The sequence below is a fragment of the Crinia signifera genome, chromosome 5 (assembly GCF_055691185.1).
Source record: "Crinia signifera chromosome 5, ASM5569118v1, whole genome shotgun sequence".
In the NCBI taxonomy this organism is placed as follows: domain Eukaryota; kingdom Metazoa; phylum Chordata; class Amphibia; order Anura; family Myobatrachidae; genus Crinia; species Crinia signifera.
Window position 1 is genome coordinate 147,366,564 of NC_139221.1, and position 19,888 is coordinate 147,386,451.

At 37.9% G+C, this 19,888-nt stretch overlaps 1 protein-coding gene across 2 annotated transcripts in view; it reads left to right on the plus strand.

The window, feature by feature from the left end:
- Positions 1-12,615, plus strand: part of FBXL7 (F-box and leucine rich repeat protein 7) — a 258,398-nt gene extending 245,783 nt beyond the window's left edge. For both annotated transcript variants that reach the window (XM_083188101.1, XM_083188102.1), the window contains exons 3-4: positions 2,134-2,745; positions 5,711-12,615. In XM_083188101.1, coding sequence (XP_083044227.1) covers positions 2,134-2,745; positions 5,711-6,447 — 1,349 coding nt within the window. In that variant the 3' untranslated portion in view covers positions 6,448-12,615. The remainder of the gene's footprint in view (positions 1-2,133; positions 2,746-5,710) is intronic.
- Positions 12,616-19,888: the final 7,273 nt, after the last annotated feature.

Genomic DNA, 19,888 nt, shown 5'->3' on the forward strand with positions numbered 1-19,888 from the left:
CTCATATTCATGTTGCAGACATATTCCTTAACACGCTGACAGAATTATGAAACAGACTAATAAAATGGCTACCAACCAGCAGGGTCACACTGGCTAATAAAGTTACCATAATAGTTCAGGAGGCCACAAGCCTAATGGGGCCCATATAAGAACATATGGGAAAATGTATTCCGATGCCCCACATATGTTTTTTTTTAACCTTATCATTATTAAGGGATGTAAAATAGTGCAATCTTAATTTTAAATATATTTAATATGATTTAAACAATTATAAATGGATACATCTATAAAAATATCTGTACAATAGTGCAAGTAGTAAAAAATAACTGAGGGATGAGACATTTTAATAAATGGTCCATGTGCACACTCCACAACTCCATTACATGTACAAGAGTTCCCCTTTGTTTAAAACACTGAATCCTTTTTCCTAAAGTGATTTGACTAGCTAACCTAAGAACTCGAAATTAAGTAAAAAAATGAAAGGGGGAAAAGAAAAGTTGTAGTGTTCCAACACACACATGACCATTTAGTAAGGGAAGAGAGGGAAAATGAGCAATGTTACTCGCTGATTGCTGACTATGTACAGTATGCTACTGTAAGGCCAGTGCTCAGTCCCCATACCTTATGTACAGATTAGCTACAATAGACCAAAACAGTTTTGTCACATCTACTATCACTCTTGGGCATCCTATCAAATGGCCATATAGAACAATAGTAATGCTCCTAATTATTGAATTTACCTTTGCATAGTTCATAGACATTGACTTTAATATGACAAACCACTCTACGGTTCATGTAAGTGATACTTGTGATACTGTATTTCTGTTTTATAGTTTCTTAGTACTGTGTTTATATTCAAAATGTATGTTTTCATTTGTTCTTTAAATTTTAATACTTGGATTTGAAGCATCTGCCAGATCAAATAGTTAGATTGGCACCTTACCTATTTGGCATCCTTTCACTTAGAAACATTTACTGTACTTTACGTTCTTGTTATCCATATACAGATGTGTCCTTATTCATCTAGCGCAATTTTAAGAATTGCTATCCAATAATAGCCTATTACCAGTGATTTCCCAGAAAACACCTGCAGAAATCTAGTTAGCACTGCACACTACAGCCCCCATTATTATCAATGGGGACTACGATCTCATCCCTATGTACCAAACTCAAAAAAGTTGTGTTTTCACAGTTTGGCTCCTTTAGTTTACATTGTATTCAACAGGTACTGTATACCTATGGTGCTTACTTACTGGAAAGAGAACAGTCGATCCCTCTCCCACAGCCTCCGGTTGACTTACACCGTGAGCTTGCGTAGCGTCAGATTTCGCTGGAGGACTGCTGTTATAGACTCCTCCATTATGCCAGGAAGTACCTCACATGGACAGCGGTTATCACTACCACTGTCCCTGCAAGTTACCTTACTACATAGCGAGGATATTTTCATACAAAAGGAAAACTTCTTCCGCAATACAGATTGTTAATAATTGCAGCAGTGCCACAAATAATAATACACTAGTAAGCCCACTCGAAGAAAATGCTTTAAAAGTTAGTAGATGTAGTTTCACTTGCTGCCAACAGATGGCAGTGTTTCAGTGTCACACGGACACTGCAGATCAGTATAGAAATATCCCTCAATATTAGAGAGTAAAAGGAGAAATCCAGTAAGGAAATCCCATCTGGTAAGACACTCCTTCTGCAGGGGCTGGATGCACCAGGAAAAACTGAAGCTGTTGCCATCCTTTCTGGTGCCTACTAGCTCCATAAATATTCCCGGTGTAGTCATTGGAGGCTAAAACAATGATGGGAAGTATCTTGCCAGGGTATTGTATAGTATGTCTTATTAACTATAGAGGGTACATTTACTAAAGTGTACGTTTTTTGAAGTAAGAGATGTTGCCCATAGCAACCAACTTTAGTACATATAACCCTAAAGAGTGAACTGAACATTACCTGTAAATAACCTTTTCTTTGCATTTGGTCATATTAGAGATCTGCATGTATATACTGTACATTTCTATTACCACGATAATACAGCTTAGTTCAGAGCTAAAAGAGAACATCTGAGAAGCCGCTGATGTTTGTGTTTTCATTTTAGAACACATCTGATATTTATTATCCTATCTCTTTCAGATTCTGACCTGAGCATGCGGACACTCAGTACACCAAGTCCTGCACTCATATGCCCACAAAACCTGCATAGTTTTCAGAACGGGAGGGGATCTTCCACATCATCATCTTCCATCACAGGAGAGACTGTTGCTATAGTTCATTCTCCACCTCCCACACGACTCACTCATCCACTAATACGCCTTGCATCCAGGCATCAAAAAGAACAGGCAAATATTGACCGACTGCCAGATCAATGCCATATCCAGATTTTTTCATACCTACCTACAAACCAGCTCTGTCGTTGTGCTCGGGTGTGCAGACGATGGTATAATCTAGCTTGGGACCCTCGGTTATGGAGGACTATTCGACTGACTGGTGAAACAATCAGTGTGGATAGGGCTTTAAAAGTGCTGACCCGTAGACTTTGCCAGGATACACCCAACGTCTGTCTCATGTTGGAAACGGTAATTGTCAGTGGCTGCAGGCGGCTCACAGATCGAGGGCTCTACACCATCGCCCAGTGCTGCCCTGAACTGAGGAGACTAGAGGTCTCTAACTGTTACAACATCTCAAATGATGCAGTGTTTGACGTGGTATCGTTATGCCCAAACCTAGAGCATCTGGATGTGTCAGGTAAATAAACACTGTGTTACTGTACTGATTATTCAGTTGCTTTAAGAGAACATATTTTGCAGGACTGCTCTTCATAATTACGTAGGTAAAAATGTTAGTACTATTAAAATTATGCGGTATGCTTCCTCCATGTAACTTTTAGAATTTTGTGAATTGTTGAAAAAATTCTTCCTTTGGAGCACAGTTGCATTAAAAAGTTTAAACTGTGCTTTGAGGAAGGAGATAACACAATGAAATAAAAAAAAAATGTATTAACTAATACAATGACAATCTATAAAATAAACATATTAAAATACACTAAAAATAGCATTTAGAAACGGTGCATATTATAATTATTTAGTGTAAATTACACTTTAAAAAAGTGAGAGAATGAGGGAAAGCACCCTGTTTATCCTTCTTTGAGATGGATCCTGTTCCTATTGGACTTAGAGGAATAGAGTGGAAAGTTTGTATTGGACAGTTTTATTGCTCACACATATCGGGATGTCTGCCACAACTGCATGGAGCAAATGAAGTGGTCCCCTTTGGAGTGGAGAGATAATTGCTGTCCTCAGGTCGGCTTTGATTTAGCCCTGGAGTTGGCAGTGTCCACAGTAAGTCCCGGTTCAGGTATCCGACGGAAACAGATTTTGTTGTCCACAGTGGGAAGGAAAGAGTGGAGCTGCTGTCCGTCTGACGTGTTTCGCTGAGGGGCTCTCAGCTTTTTCAATTTTTTTACATTTATTGTGTTATCTCCTTCCTTATTACATTTATTGTGTTATCTCCTTCCTCAAAGCGCAGTTTAAACTTCTACTTTTTCTGTATATTTACTAAGCGACTGACTATCCCTAACCCAAACTGCTGCTAAATTTGAATTAAGCCCTAAGCAGTGCCTGGTATTTACCCTAGTGGTAGTACACACCTTGTTTTTACAGTTGCAATAAAAACTATATTGTAAAAGGTACGATTAAAGATCACTAGGCATCCACCCTTTCAGTAAATGTGCACTGTCATGCAATCTGTTGACAATTTAGATTGGGACTGAGTTATAGTACTGGTTGATTCTGCAAAGGTGCATTAACAAATAGTAGTTACTAACCAATCACAACACAGGTTACTATCCTTACATTCTATACTGTAAATACCCATTTGGCAGACATGTAGGATCTTAAATTGTCCCACCATGGAGTAGGTGAATACTGATGTCCATTGTAGTGTCAATAATTTTACTGTTAGGTTTCACTGGGACAGCTGTCAGCATGGCAATGTAGTTATCTGTCAAGGCAACACTGGTTAATTGTTCTGATAGGTGAGGAAAATTGGCTGCAAATTCCTGGAGGTTTTATTGCAAGCGCTGCTGCCGAGTCACTTGTTTTGATAAATATACTCCAAGTAAACAAGCAAATGCTCTTGTAAAAAAAAAAAAACAGATTAACGCCATCTTTGCAAAGAACGTACAGTACATCACTGGATATTGCCATGATTAGATAAAATAGGCAAACAATGCATACATTAATATATATAGTGTTGTGTCATATACTGACATTTATTAATAAATTAAACATAGATTTGGTCGCCTTTCCTAGCAAAATATTTAAAAAATAAAAATCAATGACTTGCTGTTTTCTGAAGAATTATATATGCCATACTTGTGTACTCACCCGGAAGTTGAGTGAGACTCCCGATATTTCCAGTAGCCCCCCTCCACCCCAGGGAGAGCAGGCAGATCTCCTGCTTCCTATCCACACCCTAGTAAAGTGGACATGATGGAGGGTTAATTACCAACATTCGTGTGTCCATGGAGAGGGACAAAAATGCAGCTAATCATTTTCCCGATGTGGGGGAGCGGCTTGATTATGTCAGGCCCCGGACCCACCCTACAAAGTTGCATGCAGTGTCTGCTGGGCTATTAAATAGATGATACTATCTCTCCATGAAGATGGATTGTAATACTATACAATGGCAAACACAGGACTTTTAGAGGGGAGTTTCCATATGTAATCCAAAATCTCCCACTCTGCAGTGAATTGCGCTAAGTATAGTAGTCTGGGGGAGCTGTAACTATCATGAAAATTGGTCTTTTTATACACTATATATATATGGAATACAGTATTAATATTTAACAGTACAGATGGTCTATAGCTGGGGTAGCCAACCCTAGTCCTCGAGAGCTACCAACAGTACATGTTTTGCAGGTCTCCTCACAGAATCACAAGTGAGCTAATTAGCTCCACCTGTGGATCTTTTAAAATGTGTCAGTGATTAATGAGTGCAGCTGTGCAGCAGCTAGGTTGTCTTGAAAATATGAACTGTTGGTAGCTCTTGAGGGCTAGGGTTGGCTACCACTGGTCTATAGTATAGGCTGTTTCACACATTTAAATAAGATAAGTGGTCAGGAAAAGGTTAAACATAATAAATAAATAAATACACAAACAAATAAATACACTAACATAATAGTACCAGTACTGCACTTTCTAAGCTCACAATCTCCCACTTAATGGTAAGGCTCCTGCCTCTTCCTCCTTGCAGCTACTCTCTGGTCCAGTGCGATGTTTGAGGGCTCAGATCTACACATACAGTAAATTAGGTAGAAGAAGCTGGTACACTAGACATGTGCAGCATTTCTGCTCTTTCCCTTACACTGCATGATGTAGTGACAGCTCTATGGATCATATTATATACCAGTGCTATTGTTCTAATAATTTAAGACACTTGCCAAGAGGAGGGGGTTTCCGGGCAACTAGAACCCCCCCCCCCCCCCCCTGCGTTTGCCTATGCTATAGCTATAACAATAAAGAGATGAAGACAGCAGATGATAATTATTGTGCAGAACCATTAATTGCAGTATAAGAACAGAACTTGTTTAATTAAGTGATATAACCTGTGTTTAGTATACATTGTCCTAGTTCCATTACATAAAATCTATACACTAACAAAGCAAAATCATTTTATTTTCTGAAATAAACAATATTGTTTTCCTTTGTAGGTTGTTCTAAAGTGACTTGCATCAGCTTGACCCGTGAAGCATCCATAAAACTTTCTCCAATCCATGGCAAACAGATATCAATTCGTTATTTGGACATGACAGACTGTTTTGTGCTTGAAGATGAAGGGCTGCATACAATTGCCGCTCACTGTACTCAGCTTACTCACCTGTACCTGCGTCGCTGCATCCGCATCACTGACGAAGGTCTGCGATATATCATGATATACTGCACATCCATCAAGGAGCTCAGTGTGAGTGACTGCCGTTTTGTGAGTGACTTTGGCATGCGTGAGATTGCCAAATTGGAATCTCGCCTTCGGTACCTAAGCATAGCCCACTGTGGAAGGATTACTGATGTGGGCATCCGTTACATTGCCAAGTACTGCAGTAAGATGCGCTACCTCAATGCTCGAGGTTGTGAAGGCATCACAGATCACGGAGTGGAGTACCTAGCAAAAAATTGCACAAAACTTAAATCATTGGACATTGGGAAATGCCCTCTAGTTTCAGACATTGGTTTGGAGTTTTTAGCTCTCAACTGCTTTAACTTAAAACGTCTGAGTCTGAAGTCTTGTGAAAGTATCACAGGCCAAGGGCTACAGATTGTTGCTGCCAACTGTTTCGACCTTCAGATGTTAAACGTCCAGGACTGTGATGTATCAGTTGATGCTCTACGGTTTGTCAAACGCCATTGCAAGCGATGTATAATTGAACACACAAATCCTGCATTTTTCTGAGAACATGTAATGTACTAAACATGTTATCTTAAGTATTAAGAACCATATGCTAAAATGATAAAAATCTAAAACAAAGAAGAGAAACTTACACATGCAGCGACTTACTCATACGAGGTTCCGCTTTTTTGTATGATGTGATATGAAAGTAATAGAGCGCTTTTGTTATTTTGTTTGGTTGCAATTGAAATATTTAGATGTATAATGATCATGCATTATGACATGAATGCATAATGTGTGTGCATGTGTGTTTGATATCAGTATAAAGAAAGGTGATTTGGAATTTTTCAAAAGTTAGAGAAAATCTTCCTGTGCAGTACAGATTAGTGTTAATGTAGTGTAAGATACAGTATAACATATTTCAGATGCTAGGGTAACATGAGAGAGTTAGCATTCCATGTATTACAGCACTGCTTTCAAGAAAGGACTGGTAACTGCCAATACTACTTTATTATAGCCAAATTGAACCACCAGTTATATTTTATTAATCTTTTTTTACTTCTTTCAGTTTTTCAATTAAATTTGAAATAAGAAATAAAAAAAATAAGTAAATTTGCCCAAAGTTTTCACTTTTTTTTTTTTATAGACTTGCGTTAATCTGAAATGATTATGAAAATGTTAAATTGCACATTTCATGCTTGAGTGGATTACAGCCTCCAGATTGTTAAGAACTTTTATTGATCTAACATTGCCAATACCAATCTACATACAGTAGTGCTTTTATTGCACAGCACTTGTTTGTTATAGCAGAAGCCTTATTAGGCTCTTATTAGAGATTTCTTGTAATAAATGAATACAGTGGTTCTTTTAACATTTCCATAACCCTGGAAGGAGTTTCCAAAATTAGAATTAAAAAAAGGGAATCAAAATTCAATTTTCAATAGTTCCTACCCTACCAATACTGGCACCTGTTAAAGTATTCGGTAGTGATAATGCAGTCATTGCTGTATGTAATATATTTGCTAACAGACTGAGTTAAAAGTATAGTTTAGGCGAAAATAAATAGTTTTACGTACTCATCTCTTGGCCAATGCATTTAGTATTTGTAAAACAGGTGGTGGAGGGATTTAAAAAATATATATATTTTTAAAAGCTGTCAAGTAAATGGAGCTGAGCCAGGAAGTTTCAATTAATTTAGACATGTTTACATTTTATTTGAAACCTTTAAGTGTTTTGCCACTATTACCAGTTGTTATAGTGAGTGCCATCCAAGGACTCGTAAGATACTGGAGCTGCAATAATTACAAAGCCATTCCATCAGCCTTGACGTGTATCACTGCAATAGAATTTTCATATGTATGAGTTTAATGTCATGGCCTTGCAGTTGTCACCTGTGAATTACCCAACTACTTTTTCCTACTTTTATACATATATAATAGCCACGATATATATAAAAACTCTTCATATCAAAGATGTAGATAGCCCTGCCCCACCAATGAAAAAGACTTACACCAACCCACTAGTATATATTTTATAATAAAAAACAAAACAAAAAAAACAATGAATTGATCTTGACTAATCTTTGCGTTATATACTGGAAATTGGGCAATTTTAAAGCTGTCACAAACTTTAAAATATTGTTTCTAGATTTTAATTTGATCATATTTCTAATTTCTCATCGCTAAGGTACAGTATTTGCACAAACTAAACATGCAGTAGAATAAAATGCAATTGTTCAAAGTAATGCTAGCCAACCATGCTAGAAGAATAAACAAACAAAAAACAGACTGTATATGCTGGTTCAATTTATGGTATCCAGATGGCTGACAGACAATCTCTAGGTTGGCAATCAATAGGTTGACAACATATGATTGACATACATATGATCAACATACAGTAGTCAACACAAGTAAAAGTTCAATACGGCAATGCTCAACACATGAAAATACCCACGTGAGTTTTTCAGGATCTCTATTTTTTGTTTTTTTTATACTTTACCTTCCATGTGGACTCTGATTGGAAATGGCCTGAAGCCAGGTGAGTGAAACAAGCCATGTGAGTGGATGCACTACACAAACTTAGCAGTCCACATACACAGGTGTCAACATTGACACCAAAAAACCCTGAAAAACTAATGTCAATCTTTGCAGTGACGACCTTGTAAATGTTGACCTTTTGGGTTTGACATTTACATTGTGCTATACCACACCGACAATTTATAGGCACATCAACTGTCTCTGAGTTACAGTAAAACAAACACAGTGTCCAATTATTAACCCTGTATAAAATGAGTTTGTTGTGTTAATAGCAAGCATTCCATTAAGCTTAACTTAGTTCACACTTGATGTTTGAGTTTCTGTTCAGAAATATAACAGATAGTGAACATCTAAAATATCATATATTACATACATTGATCAATTTAACTGGATATGTCATAAGGATGTATCAGTTTGTATTTACTTTTATCTTTCCTTTAAAGTAATTCATTGGGTCCTAACTATTATCACCTGTATTTATCAATTAAATAAATCATCATCCGAACCAACTTACCATCATTTGGTTAACTGTAAACTCATGAAGAGTTTTCACATAATTTGGTTAATTAGTTTTGTATGATCTACATAAAAATAGATAACTGGAAAATAAACCATAATATTTCTCTATAGGTAAAAAAAAAATTGTTGTCTATTCATCTCATACAGTATATTAACTTAAGTTATCATCCCTATTTGTATAGTTGTAAGCAAAGTTGACAATATCTAATAAACTTTTGGACATACTTTTACTTGGATATATATATATATATATATATATATATATATTTTTTGTGGATGTAGACTGCACTCTCACTTTGGGAAACTAATCCAACCGTGGGGTGTCTATGAAGGGGTCCAGAGTGTGCTCCGTACTCCAATTGATAGGGATTTTTCTCATATAGAGACATAGGCACTCTCCACTTTATAAAAAAAAAACAGTTTTGATAAAATAATTTTCAAGTTTATTTTTCAGCATGTCAATGGTGTTACATTCAAAATGTCACTGTGCTCTGACGTTTCGGTCCTTGTAACATAGGAACTTTTTCAAGGAGCGTTTTAGGGTGAGTCAAAGAGATTCAGCAGAGACATAGGTGTACCGCATGCAAACCAGCTAGGTTTTTCAATAAACTTGAAAATTATTTTATCAAAACTGTTTGTTTTTTTGATAAAGTGGCGAGTGCCTATGTCTCTATATGAGAAAAATCCCTATATATATATATATATATATATATATATATATATATATATATATATATACACACATACATAGTCCAGGTGCCCGGCACTCACATAACCAGATAAACAATTCAGATACTAGCCAGAGGTGTGGCTATCACGTCACATCAAAGAGACACGGTACAGTCGAGGTAATGATTAATGTTTCAGCAATTTTATTACTGTATATAAATTACCGAAAACGTTGATCATTGCCTCGACTGTACCGTGTATCTTTGATGTAACATGAGTGGCTAGTGTGTATATATATATATATATATATATATATATATATATAATATGTAGTAGGAAAGCACTCCTCTTTGATACTCAACTGGTCCCGTGCCTTTCCTGGGATTCTCCTGGCATGGAGACCAACAATAAGCGACTGAATGGACGGCACTCGGAATAACAGCACAAATGCGGTGAATTAAAGCCTTAATTCACTTCATTTGTGCTGTTATAATGAGTGCCATCCAATCAGTTGCTTTTATATATATATATATATATATATATATATATATATATATATATATATATATCTCATATCAATAAAGAAGGCAGCACTCTTTTTCAAGATGTGAACAAAAGTAAGTGTTGCAATCTTACCTTAAATAAGGAGAGACCAGTGCACGCATGATTAGACAGATCCAGCCTCTCCCGTCCATTCGATCTCCCTGGAGTGCTTCCAGTCCTGTTGCATCGGGCACTTCTGGGTTCATGGTAGAGGGTATGGCCATAGCCACTGGTGTCTGGTTTCCATGGCAACTATGAAGTGCTATAAAATATTGTCTATAGTCTATTTAGTAAGTTAGAGAACTAGCAACCAATTAAAATAATCAACCCATTCATAAGAAGATAACTTTCAAAAGAAGTTTTGTTTAAAACAGCAATTTGTATACATTAATTATCATCAGTTCAAAAGATAGAGGTTTGTAGAGTGACAGTGTTTTAATATTCTTGAAAATTAACTAAATTGTAATTTTACATTCCTGCCAAGATCTATTGTAGTGTATGGGGAAGGAGCCATACAACACTTCATAGTTATTTGTTACTTGTCTTCAGGAATGTCCAACTGCACAAGTAGTTTATTACAACAGTAATATGTCCCTATTTCTACACCAAAATACTGGAGAATATTTCTATTTCTTAAACATTTTATAATTTTGTTTAAATTTGAAACTTTAATGAGATAGATTCTTACATATTTATACAACATTAACACATTGATACTATACCTAGCATTGGAAACTGGTTTCATGGCTTATTACACTTTTCTTGTACATTATAGTAAAATGTAGAAAATATTTTCCTAAATAGTTTGTCTTAATTATGGCTTCCAATAACTCATCAGTGCTCTGTATATGTCCCTTTCCATAAACAACCAATAAATATTCTGTAATTGTGTATGCTAATGAGTCAAATACAAGTTGAGGAAATATGTTAAGCATTAAACTGGATACAAATTGATCACTTTTGTGCCTAGGAATTTCGATTTCCTAATGTTGAGTGCCTTACGTAGTTTATTAGATTTGCCAAATATGGCACTGTGGTATATTGTGTCTTAGTCATAGATTCACTGAGTCCTTAAAACACATCAATATACTATTTTAGTTAGGCATAAAAGGTACATTTAGCCAGATGTATCATAACAATCTTAATTTTTATTTGCACCATTGACATAAAGGTTTTGAAATGTTGACAAATCTGTTCAATTTACATGTAAAATAATTGTAATAGTAGTAGGCTAAGTGATATCCCTGTATCATTCAGGCATAAATACATGCCAAATGACTATTCCGAGCAATCAATGTTGCTAATGATTAACTGAGAATCTGTATTCACAGCCAACCACTGATTCAAGCTAGATTGTAAACCATATTAATACTTCTTTTAATGATTGGGTTGCTCTTTTTAATGTTCTGAAAAATAAATAAATAGGAGAAGAACAATTCTAAATGCACCCTTTGCAATGCTGAGTAATATATTTGTCAGTTAAGCCAGCATCATACAATGTTTTGGGATGAACACTCCACGTCACATAAAAAAATTCTTTACATAAGCAATAATGATACTGTATGTTCTGTTATAATAAAGTTACAACTATCAAAATGATGCACTTATATATTTGCTGGTTTACTAGCCAAATTACATTTTTTGTCCTACTCCATGACATGAGGGTTGCAGAACAACCGTGTTTTACTTTCAGTGCCAGAAACATTAAATCATTTATAGACTATTCCTACAAAATCAAGTAATATTGTAGTACAGGTTGAGTATCCCTTATCCAAAATGTTTAGGACCAGTACAATTTTGGATAACGGATTATTCCGTATTTCAGAATATTTTTATATTTCAATGAGGTATCTTACATTTGTACAAACACATCAAACACATGAAATACACACAAATATATTTTATTTGTGCATAAAACAAGGTTTCAAAACATGAAACAAAGTTTGTATACTATCTCAGATACTGAACTTGAATGCCAAGCAATCATTACCTTGCAGATGTTTAGTGCCGGTTACATATCATAACCTCAGTATCGCTGTTACAGATGTCCCCAATAGTACTTTTAGCAAAAAAAATATATATTTTTTCACTTTATGAATGTATGGTTTTCGGAATAATTTGGATAACGGATATTTGGATAAGGGATACTCACCCTGTATTAATGAACAGAGATTGTTTTTACACAAAACCCAATAAGACAACACAGATGTTATTTATTTTAGGAACCAATCTAATTACAGTAATCAATAAGGCCGAGACCATGGTAAATTACAGCCGATTATGTCTATAAAAAATGTATATAGAAGCAACCTAGTTATTTCACTATGCATATAGGAATTTAAAATGTAAAAAGTATTTAATTTTTATTCTTAGTTATGTTCATGTACCAATACTCTGTCTTGTCTTTGAGACATGTTTAGCTGTTTAATGTGTTTGTATCGACATGTGATGTTCTTACGAAACTGCACAAATACACTTAAAATGCTTAATATTATATATTTGTGGTTTATTGTTTTCTTCTTCATTAAAATGTGTCCATCGCAAGTAGCACAATAATATTTGCAATAGCCAAGCCACGATAGTGCTGAAAGCATAGGTATTGCACTGCGTTATAGAACACAGTGTATGAACACTGAGCGCCTTCCACAATATGGAGGATAACAGCAGTGCTGGAGATCTCTTATAAAGGAAACTTGGATGTAAGCTAATGTAAGCTCATTTAATTTCCATTACAACAGTAGCATCCAAGAATAAGAGTTGGCATTGTAAGATATTATAAAGCCAAATGTAAAACAGTAAGGAAGCCTAGTGCTCCAAGCCAGCCCAATATACATGTCATCTATAGCTTTTCCAAGTGTGCACCACAGCATGTGTGCCATGCAGCAGATATTGGCAGAATATACTTCTAATATACTTCTAATGAAAGCTGAAAGTTAGGGAATGGATGTTTACTTACAGGATTTGGAAATTAAGGTCGGGGCCAGAGTGTGACTGAAATCTATTTTTAGAGCTTAAACAATAGATATTGGGTGAAATGTAATAGGATGAGAGATTCAGAAAGTGGGATTTTTGGTAAGACATCTCCAGTTGTTTTAAAGCGGCAATCATTTACACTGCAAAATCAGTTTGATTTTGCAGTGTAAATGATTGCCACTTTAAAAACACTGGAAATTTCTTCCCAAATCTCTCACTTTCTGAATCTCTCATCCTATTAAATTTCACACTAAGTGTTTTCAAATTTCAGAACATAAATTGATTTTTTTTTTATTGTAACTGAGATGGTGACAGATTTGTTTTCTGACGGTTCAATATGCACAAAGGACCTTATTCTGGTCCACACGCAGTGCTGCGAATTTTGCAGCGCTGAGCAAACTAATAACCTGCAAATAATTAATGACCATTTGCAATGAGCAGTACCCAGGAAATTGCAGCCCCTCTTAGGTTTAAAGGCAGGAGCCGCCACTGGGAACAGGGCGGGCATGTGGTGATGTCAGCTGCCCACCCCCGGCAGCCATGTCACTGCCTGATTTTAATGGGAACACCCAGCATTTTTATGGGAACACCTACGAAATGCTGGGTGTTTCAATGGGCACGTCCCCTAGCAGTTCGCTGTTCCCGTTTGCACCCAGCATATGCACATGCGCAGAAATGATCATGGGCTGTAGTAAAACATAAGTCCCCCATACAAATACATGGGGGACCGAGCAAATTAGAATAACCTCCAAAATCTGTTTCATGAACCAAATTATAACCAGTTTATAATAATTATAAATTATATAATATTAGAATAGTATAAAACTACCTTCAGGGTATGTGGCATATGCAAAAATGCTTGAAGAGTGATAAAATCAAGAGAGATAAAGTACCAACAAATCTGTTTCTCATTATCACTTTACAAATGTATTTAAAAAAACAAAAGATACAGTAGGAGTTGGTTGATTGGTAGTTGATCACTCTACTTAGTCACTCTCTGAACAATGATGAATCCCTATGTGTGTGCAAGGTGCATATGAAATGTCCCCAGACATCTTATTATCAGCAGCAGGTCTGCAGCCAGTAATATCCACCACCCTCAGTGTGCCAGTTGCAGTATGTGGCTGCACTAGTTTTACTAGTGGGAGTAACTTCCTATTGGAAGTTCTACATGTCAATCACAGACACTACAGACCTGCTAACTTCTATGAGCTGCAGCTTATGCATTCCATTGAAGCCGGAGGTATTCGCATGTGGCACCTGTAGTCTCCATTGTAAAAAGTGCTGGGACCCGAAGCTGGAATTAGTGACTCCTCTAATCCTCCAGACCAGGCAGCATGGCTAGCAGCAGCCATCCTGCTCCATATAGGTAGGTGCTGCTGACGCTGAATATGGTATACAAATATACCAAAATACGGAAACATCAGAAATCCAAAATACATCTAGCCCCAAGCATTTTACATGTGGGAGACTTCACCTGTATAAGATATCTAAACCCACATTGAAAGTTTAAGCTCCATGAATCATGACAGCAAATACTTTGCTCGCTGTTAGGCTGACACCCTGCTGCAGCTTTAGAAAAAGGCATCACCATCTTTTTTTTTTTTTACAGACAGCGGAAGCTCCTCCTACATAATTAGGGTAGTTCCCATGTGACCAGATAAAGGTCAGACAGCTGAAGCTGCAGTTATTTGAGCTGCTGTACTTTGCCAGCTTCCTAACACAGCAGCATGCTGCAGAGAAGTGGAGAGAACATGTTATGTGTATTTTTTTTACATTGATATATATTAATGTCTATGGTGCAGATGTATCAAACTTCAAAAAGCGCTAAAATAGAGAGTGATAAACAGCAAGCCAATCAGCTCCTAACTGTCATGTTACCGGCTGGGTTTGAAAAATGAAAGGTAGGCTGGTTGTTCATCACTCTCCACTATATCACTTTTTGAAGCTTGATACATCTGCCCATATTGTCCTTTGCACATCTTTTTAAATGATTAGGCTTAATCATTTTGCATATAAAACAAATGTAATACTGTATGTACTGTACAAATAGTTATTTAAAAAAATAAAAAATTATTGTCCCTTAAGTACAGTATATTGTGTTATACTGGGCAATCTAAAATAATAATAATTTAAAGGGTTAAATAATCCAAATAAAGCAATAATTCCCAGGAATATGTAAAACATTGCATACTATAATATACATATGTTAGGCAATGCACAGTTGCTATATTAGTGACTATAGCCAATGGTTTTGCTCACATACCATGTATACATTTATTTCTGATTACCAAGTGAGAGTATAATTCTTTTTCTAGAAACGACTTTACTCAAAATCCATTAAGCACTTTTCTGGACATCTGTAAGAATGATCATAATTTGTGAAATCTCTGTTAAAAAAAATGGAAAACCAAAAGAACATTTACAGAAAATTTAAAACACAAATGTAATCCAAGATATTTGCTGGGCTGCCAAAATGCATCCAAGTCTAAGTACTTCTCCAAGCCACTGATAAACACGTTCTAACCTTCCATTCCCTGTGGATCAGGACTATGTCTCGTACTGGCGCCCTAGACAAAACTAAAATGTGATAATGCTTACTGTCAGAAAAACAATAATAATAATGTAACACATCACATGGCCTCACTGTGCGGAAATATGCTTAAGAAACCCCCAATCCATATTTATTTGCTCCATACTCAGATTGCTTTTTTTGCGTAAACCTATATACTGTATTGGTGTTTTTGGGTCTGGCTTTTCTCTTCACATTACTTTGCGCATTTATCCAGACCCAGAGATTTGCATGTGATTATTTTGACATCTAGAAGAACATATGTGTTTTCCCTTACATATTTATCACTTATGTAAAATATGGCCTCCATGTGTGCCTTTGGTTTTCCTAACACCATACTAGTGCGCATTGCTGATAGCATCACAAAACTCCAGAACCACAATTGCTTTTGTTTAGGTGTCCTTACTTAGTATACACAGTTCCTCTTACACATTTGTATCATTGTTGCCCTGTAATGTTTACAAGAGTGGTGAATGCCAATACTTTAGCAGAGGGCCCCTGAACAGAAATAGTGTTCCCAATCAGTAGCGCACGCAGGGGGGGGTTTCTGAGTACCCAGAAACCCCCCCAGGAGTCTAAGGACCCTAGGCTGAAAGCTGAGGGTCCCCTCTTTCCATGGGTACAAGAATTTTAAAAAATCGGCCCTTAGGAACCGGAGATATCTGACTTCAAAGCAGTGGTCCCCATCCAAGCCGGTTAATTGCTCTTCCCAGTCGGATATTTCAGGTTCTGTCTGACTTAGAGTTTTTCTGAATGTATATTCCAAAAGCTGGGACTCTCTCCCCTTGATGGACACTAGTAGCTTGTCTCTACTGTTCCCAAAATCAGATATATCAGCCTTCCAGTAGCTGGTTACTGCTCCAGCTCCACACACCTGGTATGTAGTTTTATATACTCGTTGGCAGATTGCTCTGCCTCCTGAACTCTGATCCCCTAGTCCCTAATACCATTTGGTAGGTGGGATTCTCTAGTTTTTAATTCCATTAAAATCTAAGAAATCTATTTCTGGAAACTGGAGATATCTGCAGTCAAGCAAGCTGTCCTCCCACCAGAAAATTATGAATAATAAGACCACTCCACTATACACCCCATCTCTGCATATTAAACATCCTCTACCACCCTGGAAGTTATGTATCAGAGCCCCTTCATTCAGCCCAATGCCCCCTTCTCCCACCCCATCTCCCACCATCTGTGCAGTAAAGGGGTAATTAGTGGAAATTACTGATCCAGGCCCTACATGCTGAGCAGTTGATATAATACCCCCTACCACCCGGGGGACATCAAAGCTTCCCCCACCCCTACCGCTGGAGGATCGGTAAGTGCCCCATTACATTGCTATGCCCAGGGGTCTACACTGCTGTTGATGCCCTTGTATGTTTATATATATGTATGTATTTATATAGGTGTGCAAATGAGGCAGCACTCGTCAGTCTTCTTTCAGTGTAGTAAAACAAGCCTTTATTATCCGACGGCGTTTCGGAACTTAATCCGTATTCATGGACATATAATATATATATTTTTTAAATTATTATTATTTATATACATTTGGTCTATCTATAATACTTTAACTGACCCGGCATATACTGGGTCACCTAAGTGTCCATCTCCCTGCTTTGCTCCGCCCCTCTGGAAACCCCCTTTTGAAAATCCTGTGTTTGCCACTGCCAATGTGAAATATGTACTGTATCTCCTCTCTGCTAGGCTCCAGTCTTCAGAAGCCCAGGACATGGCTGTAGGGCTATTTCTTCACATATATAGTATAAACCCACATATATAGTATAAACCAGGGTTGCCGACTTTTAAATGCTCCTCTCTGGGAAAAGCCCAGAGAGGAGACTTTCCTTACCCAATCGGGGGCGGGGCTTGACTGTGACGTCATTAAGCCCCACCCCATTACAGAGAAATAGGAGAAATGACTGATCTCCATGGAGGGGGCGGGGCTAAAATGACACGATTGTGCCATTTTAGCTCCGCCCCCTCCTCTGAGACCCGCGGATTGCGGCATTTACATGCCGCAATTCGGGGGGCTCAGGGGTGTCCCCCAGATTCCGGGAGGGTTGCCCACACTTCCGGGGGGCCGGGAGGGGGACCCGATTTTCGGGAGACTCCCGGGAATTCCGGGAGGGTTGGCAACCCTGGTATAAACTGGGCAGTGTAGCATCCCAAGTTACTCATATAATACCACTACTACTAATAATAATAATAATAATGAGGATGATAGTGACCTAATCAGTCATGTTTTTATAAAAATCCAAAGTGAACAAAATAAAATAGAATTTAACGCTGGCCACACATTTAAAGCTGGCCATACACCAGAAGGATATCAGTCCCGAATGAACGATTTATACGGGTCATGCGATCTATTGTGTGCACAACGTGAGGTATTTGCAATGCGCGGTCCCATGGATTGAGAGATCGCTCAACTGATCATACATGCTGCACTTATGATCAGTCAGGATGGCTTGCGGTCGTCAGCAGCTCATATGTGTTTTATAGCACATGCGATCACTAGTTCGATCGATCATACAACTTGAATACGATCTGCATTGTATTCAGGTCATTCTAATGTATGGCCAGCTTAATACTATAGTGCAAAACCTATCAATCCATTGTGGTGGCAAACAAAATAAGCAATAATGAAAAAATAAGGCATAGGAAATATGCAATGTATTGTAGAAATGCTCAGATCAAAACGATGTGTCACTGCTGGTGGGGATATTGTAAAATGTGCCGAGATATTTCGATTTAGGAGGGTTATATTTTTTCTGTGCAGTGTAAATACTGGTGGCACTGTTTTTATGCTGCAGTTTCAGTTTGAACATCCCTCACCCAATCTAAATCTCTCTACACATGTTTAATCAGCCCTACATGCAGTGCAACATGGTATTTCCCATCTGCATGCTCTTTTGCGTTGCTAACAAAAATTTGTTTTGGGGGTAATGGTTTCCTAGCACGGCGCCCGTCGTGGGTCATCGCATTCGCATACCTTAAGTTAAGGTATGCGATGGACCCGAACGATGCGATTTTGGGCTATTTTTAGCCTTTTTCAGACAATTACAAAAATCGGGTCCATCGCATGCCACCAATGCGACCGACATGATTTAACATTAAATGCATTGTACTCAATGTTAAATTTCTATGTAAAATCAGGTCCATTGTATGCCATTATAATGGCATACAATGCGACCAATGTGATGGACCCGATTTTACATAGGGAACAATGTTAAATGGGCCAATGTACCCGATTTTTTATTGTATACCCACCCTGATGGGTTATGTTCTATGTGAAATTCCCCCCCATTGTTAACGCCACCCCACGATGAACGCCAACCCAAAGCGTGGCGAGCGCAGCAAGCCCGCGAGGGGCAGCGGTACACGTCCTCTGACCTTTTCATACCCCCACTATCCACGTCGGCGTGGAGTTGAGTTTATATAGTGTGGCGAGCGCAGTGAGCCACCGAGCCCGAAGCGTGGCGAGGGGACGCGTAATACCTGTGAAGTAATGCGCGTCCCCTCGCGGGGCTTGCTGCGCTTGCCACGCTTCGGGCTCTGTGGCTCGCTGCGCTCGCCACACTATATAAAATTAACTCCACACTGACGTGTATAGTGGGGGTATGAGAAGGTCGGAGGACGCGTACTGCCGCCCCTCGCGGGGTCGCTGCGCTCGCCATGCTTCGTGTTGTCGTTCATCGTGGGGTGGCGTTAACAATGGGGGGCATTTGACCCATCAGGGTGCATATACAATGAAAATTGGGGTCTGGGGGGCATTTAACATTGGGCCCAATGTAAAATCGGGTCTCAGGGACCATTTTATATTGGTTCCAATGTAAAAATCGCATTGATCGCGTCGATCGCATCGTATGCGATTTGGTTGCATGCAGGCGCCGTGCTAGGAACAGTTTTGGGTTTGTTTCATATTGGTTTGCAAAGCACATTTGGTTTGCTAATGGACAAAACCATACGCACTGCAGGTGATGTAACATGTGCAGAGAGAGTTAGACCCCCTCGGTCCAAAAATTCAAAAACCAATGCTTTACAAATGCAATTATTTGGACTCATGGTAAAGTTGCTTATCTATAACATAAGCAGCCTAATGTTAGTCTAGGAAAAGAAAACTTGCAGCGCTGAAAACAATAAAAAATCAGTAACATTTGGACTGACTTATATTAGTTACATACTGTATATCAATATC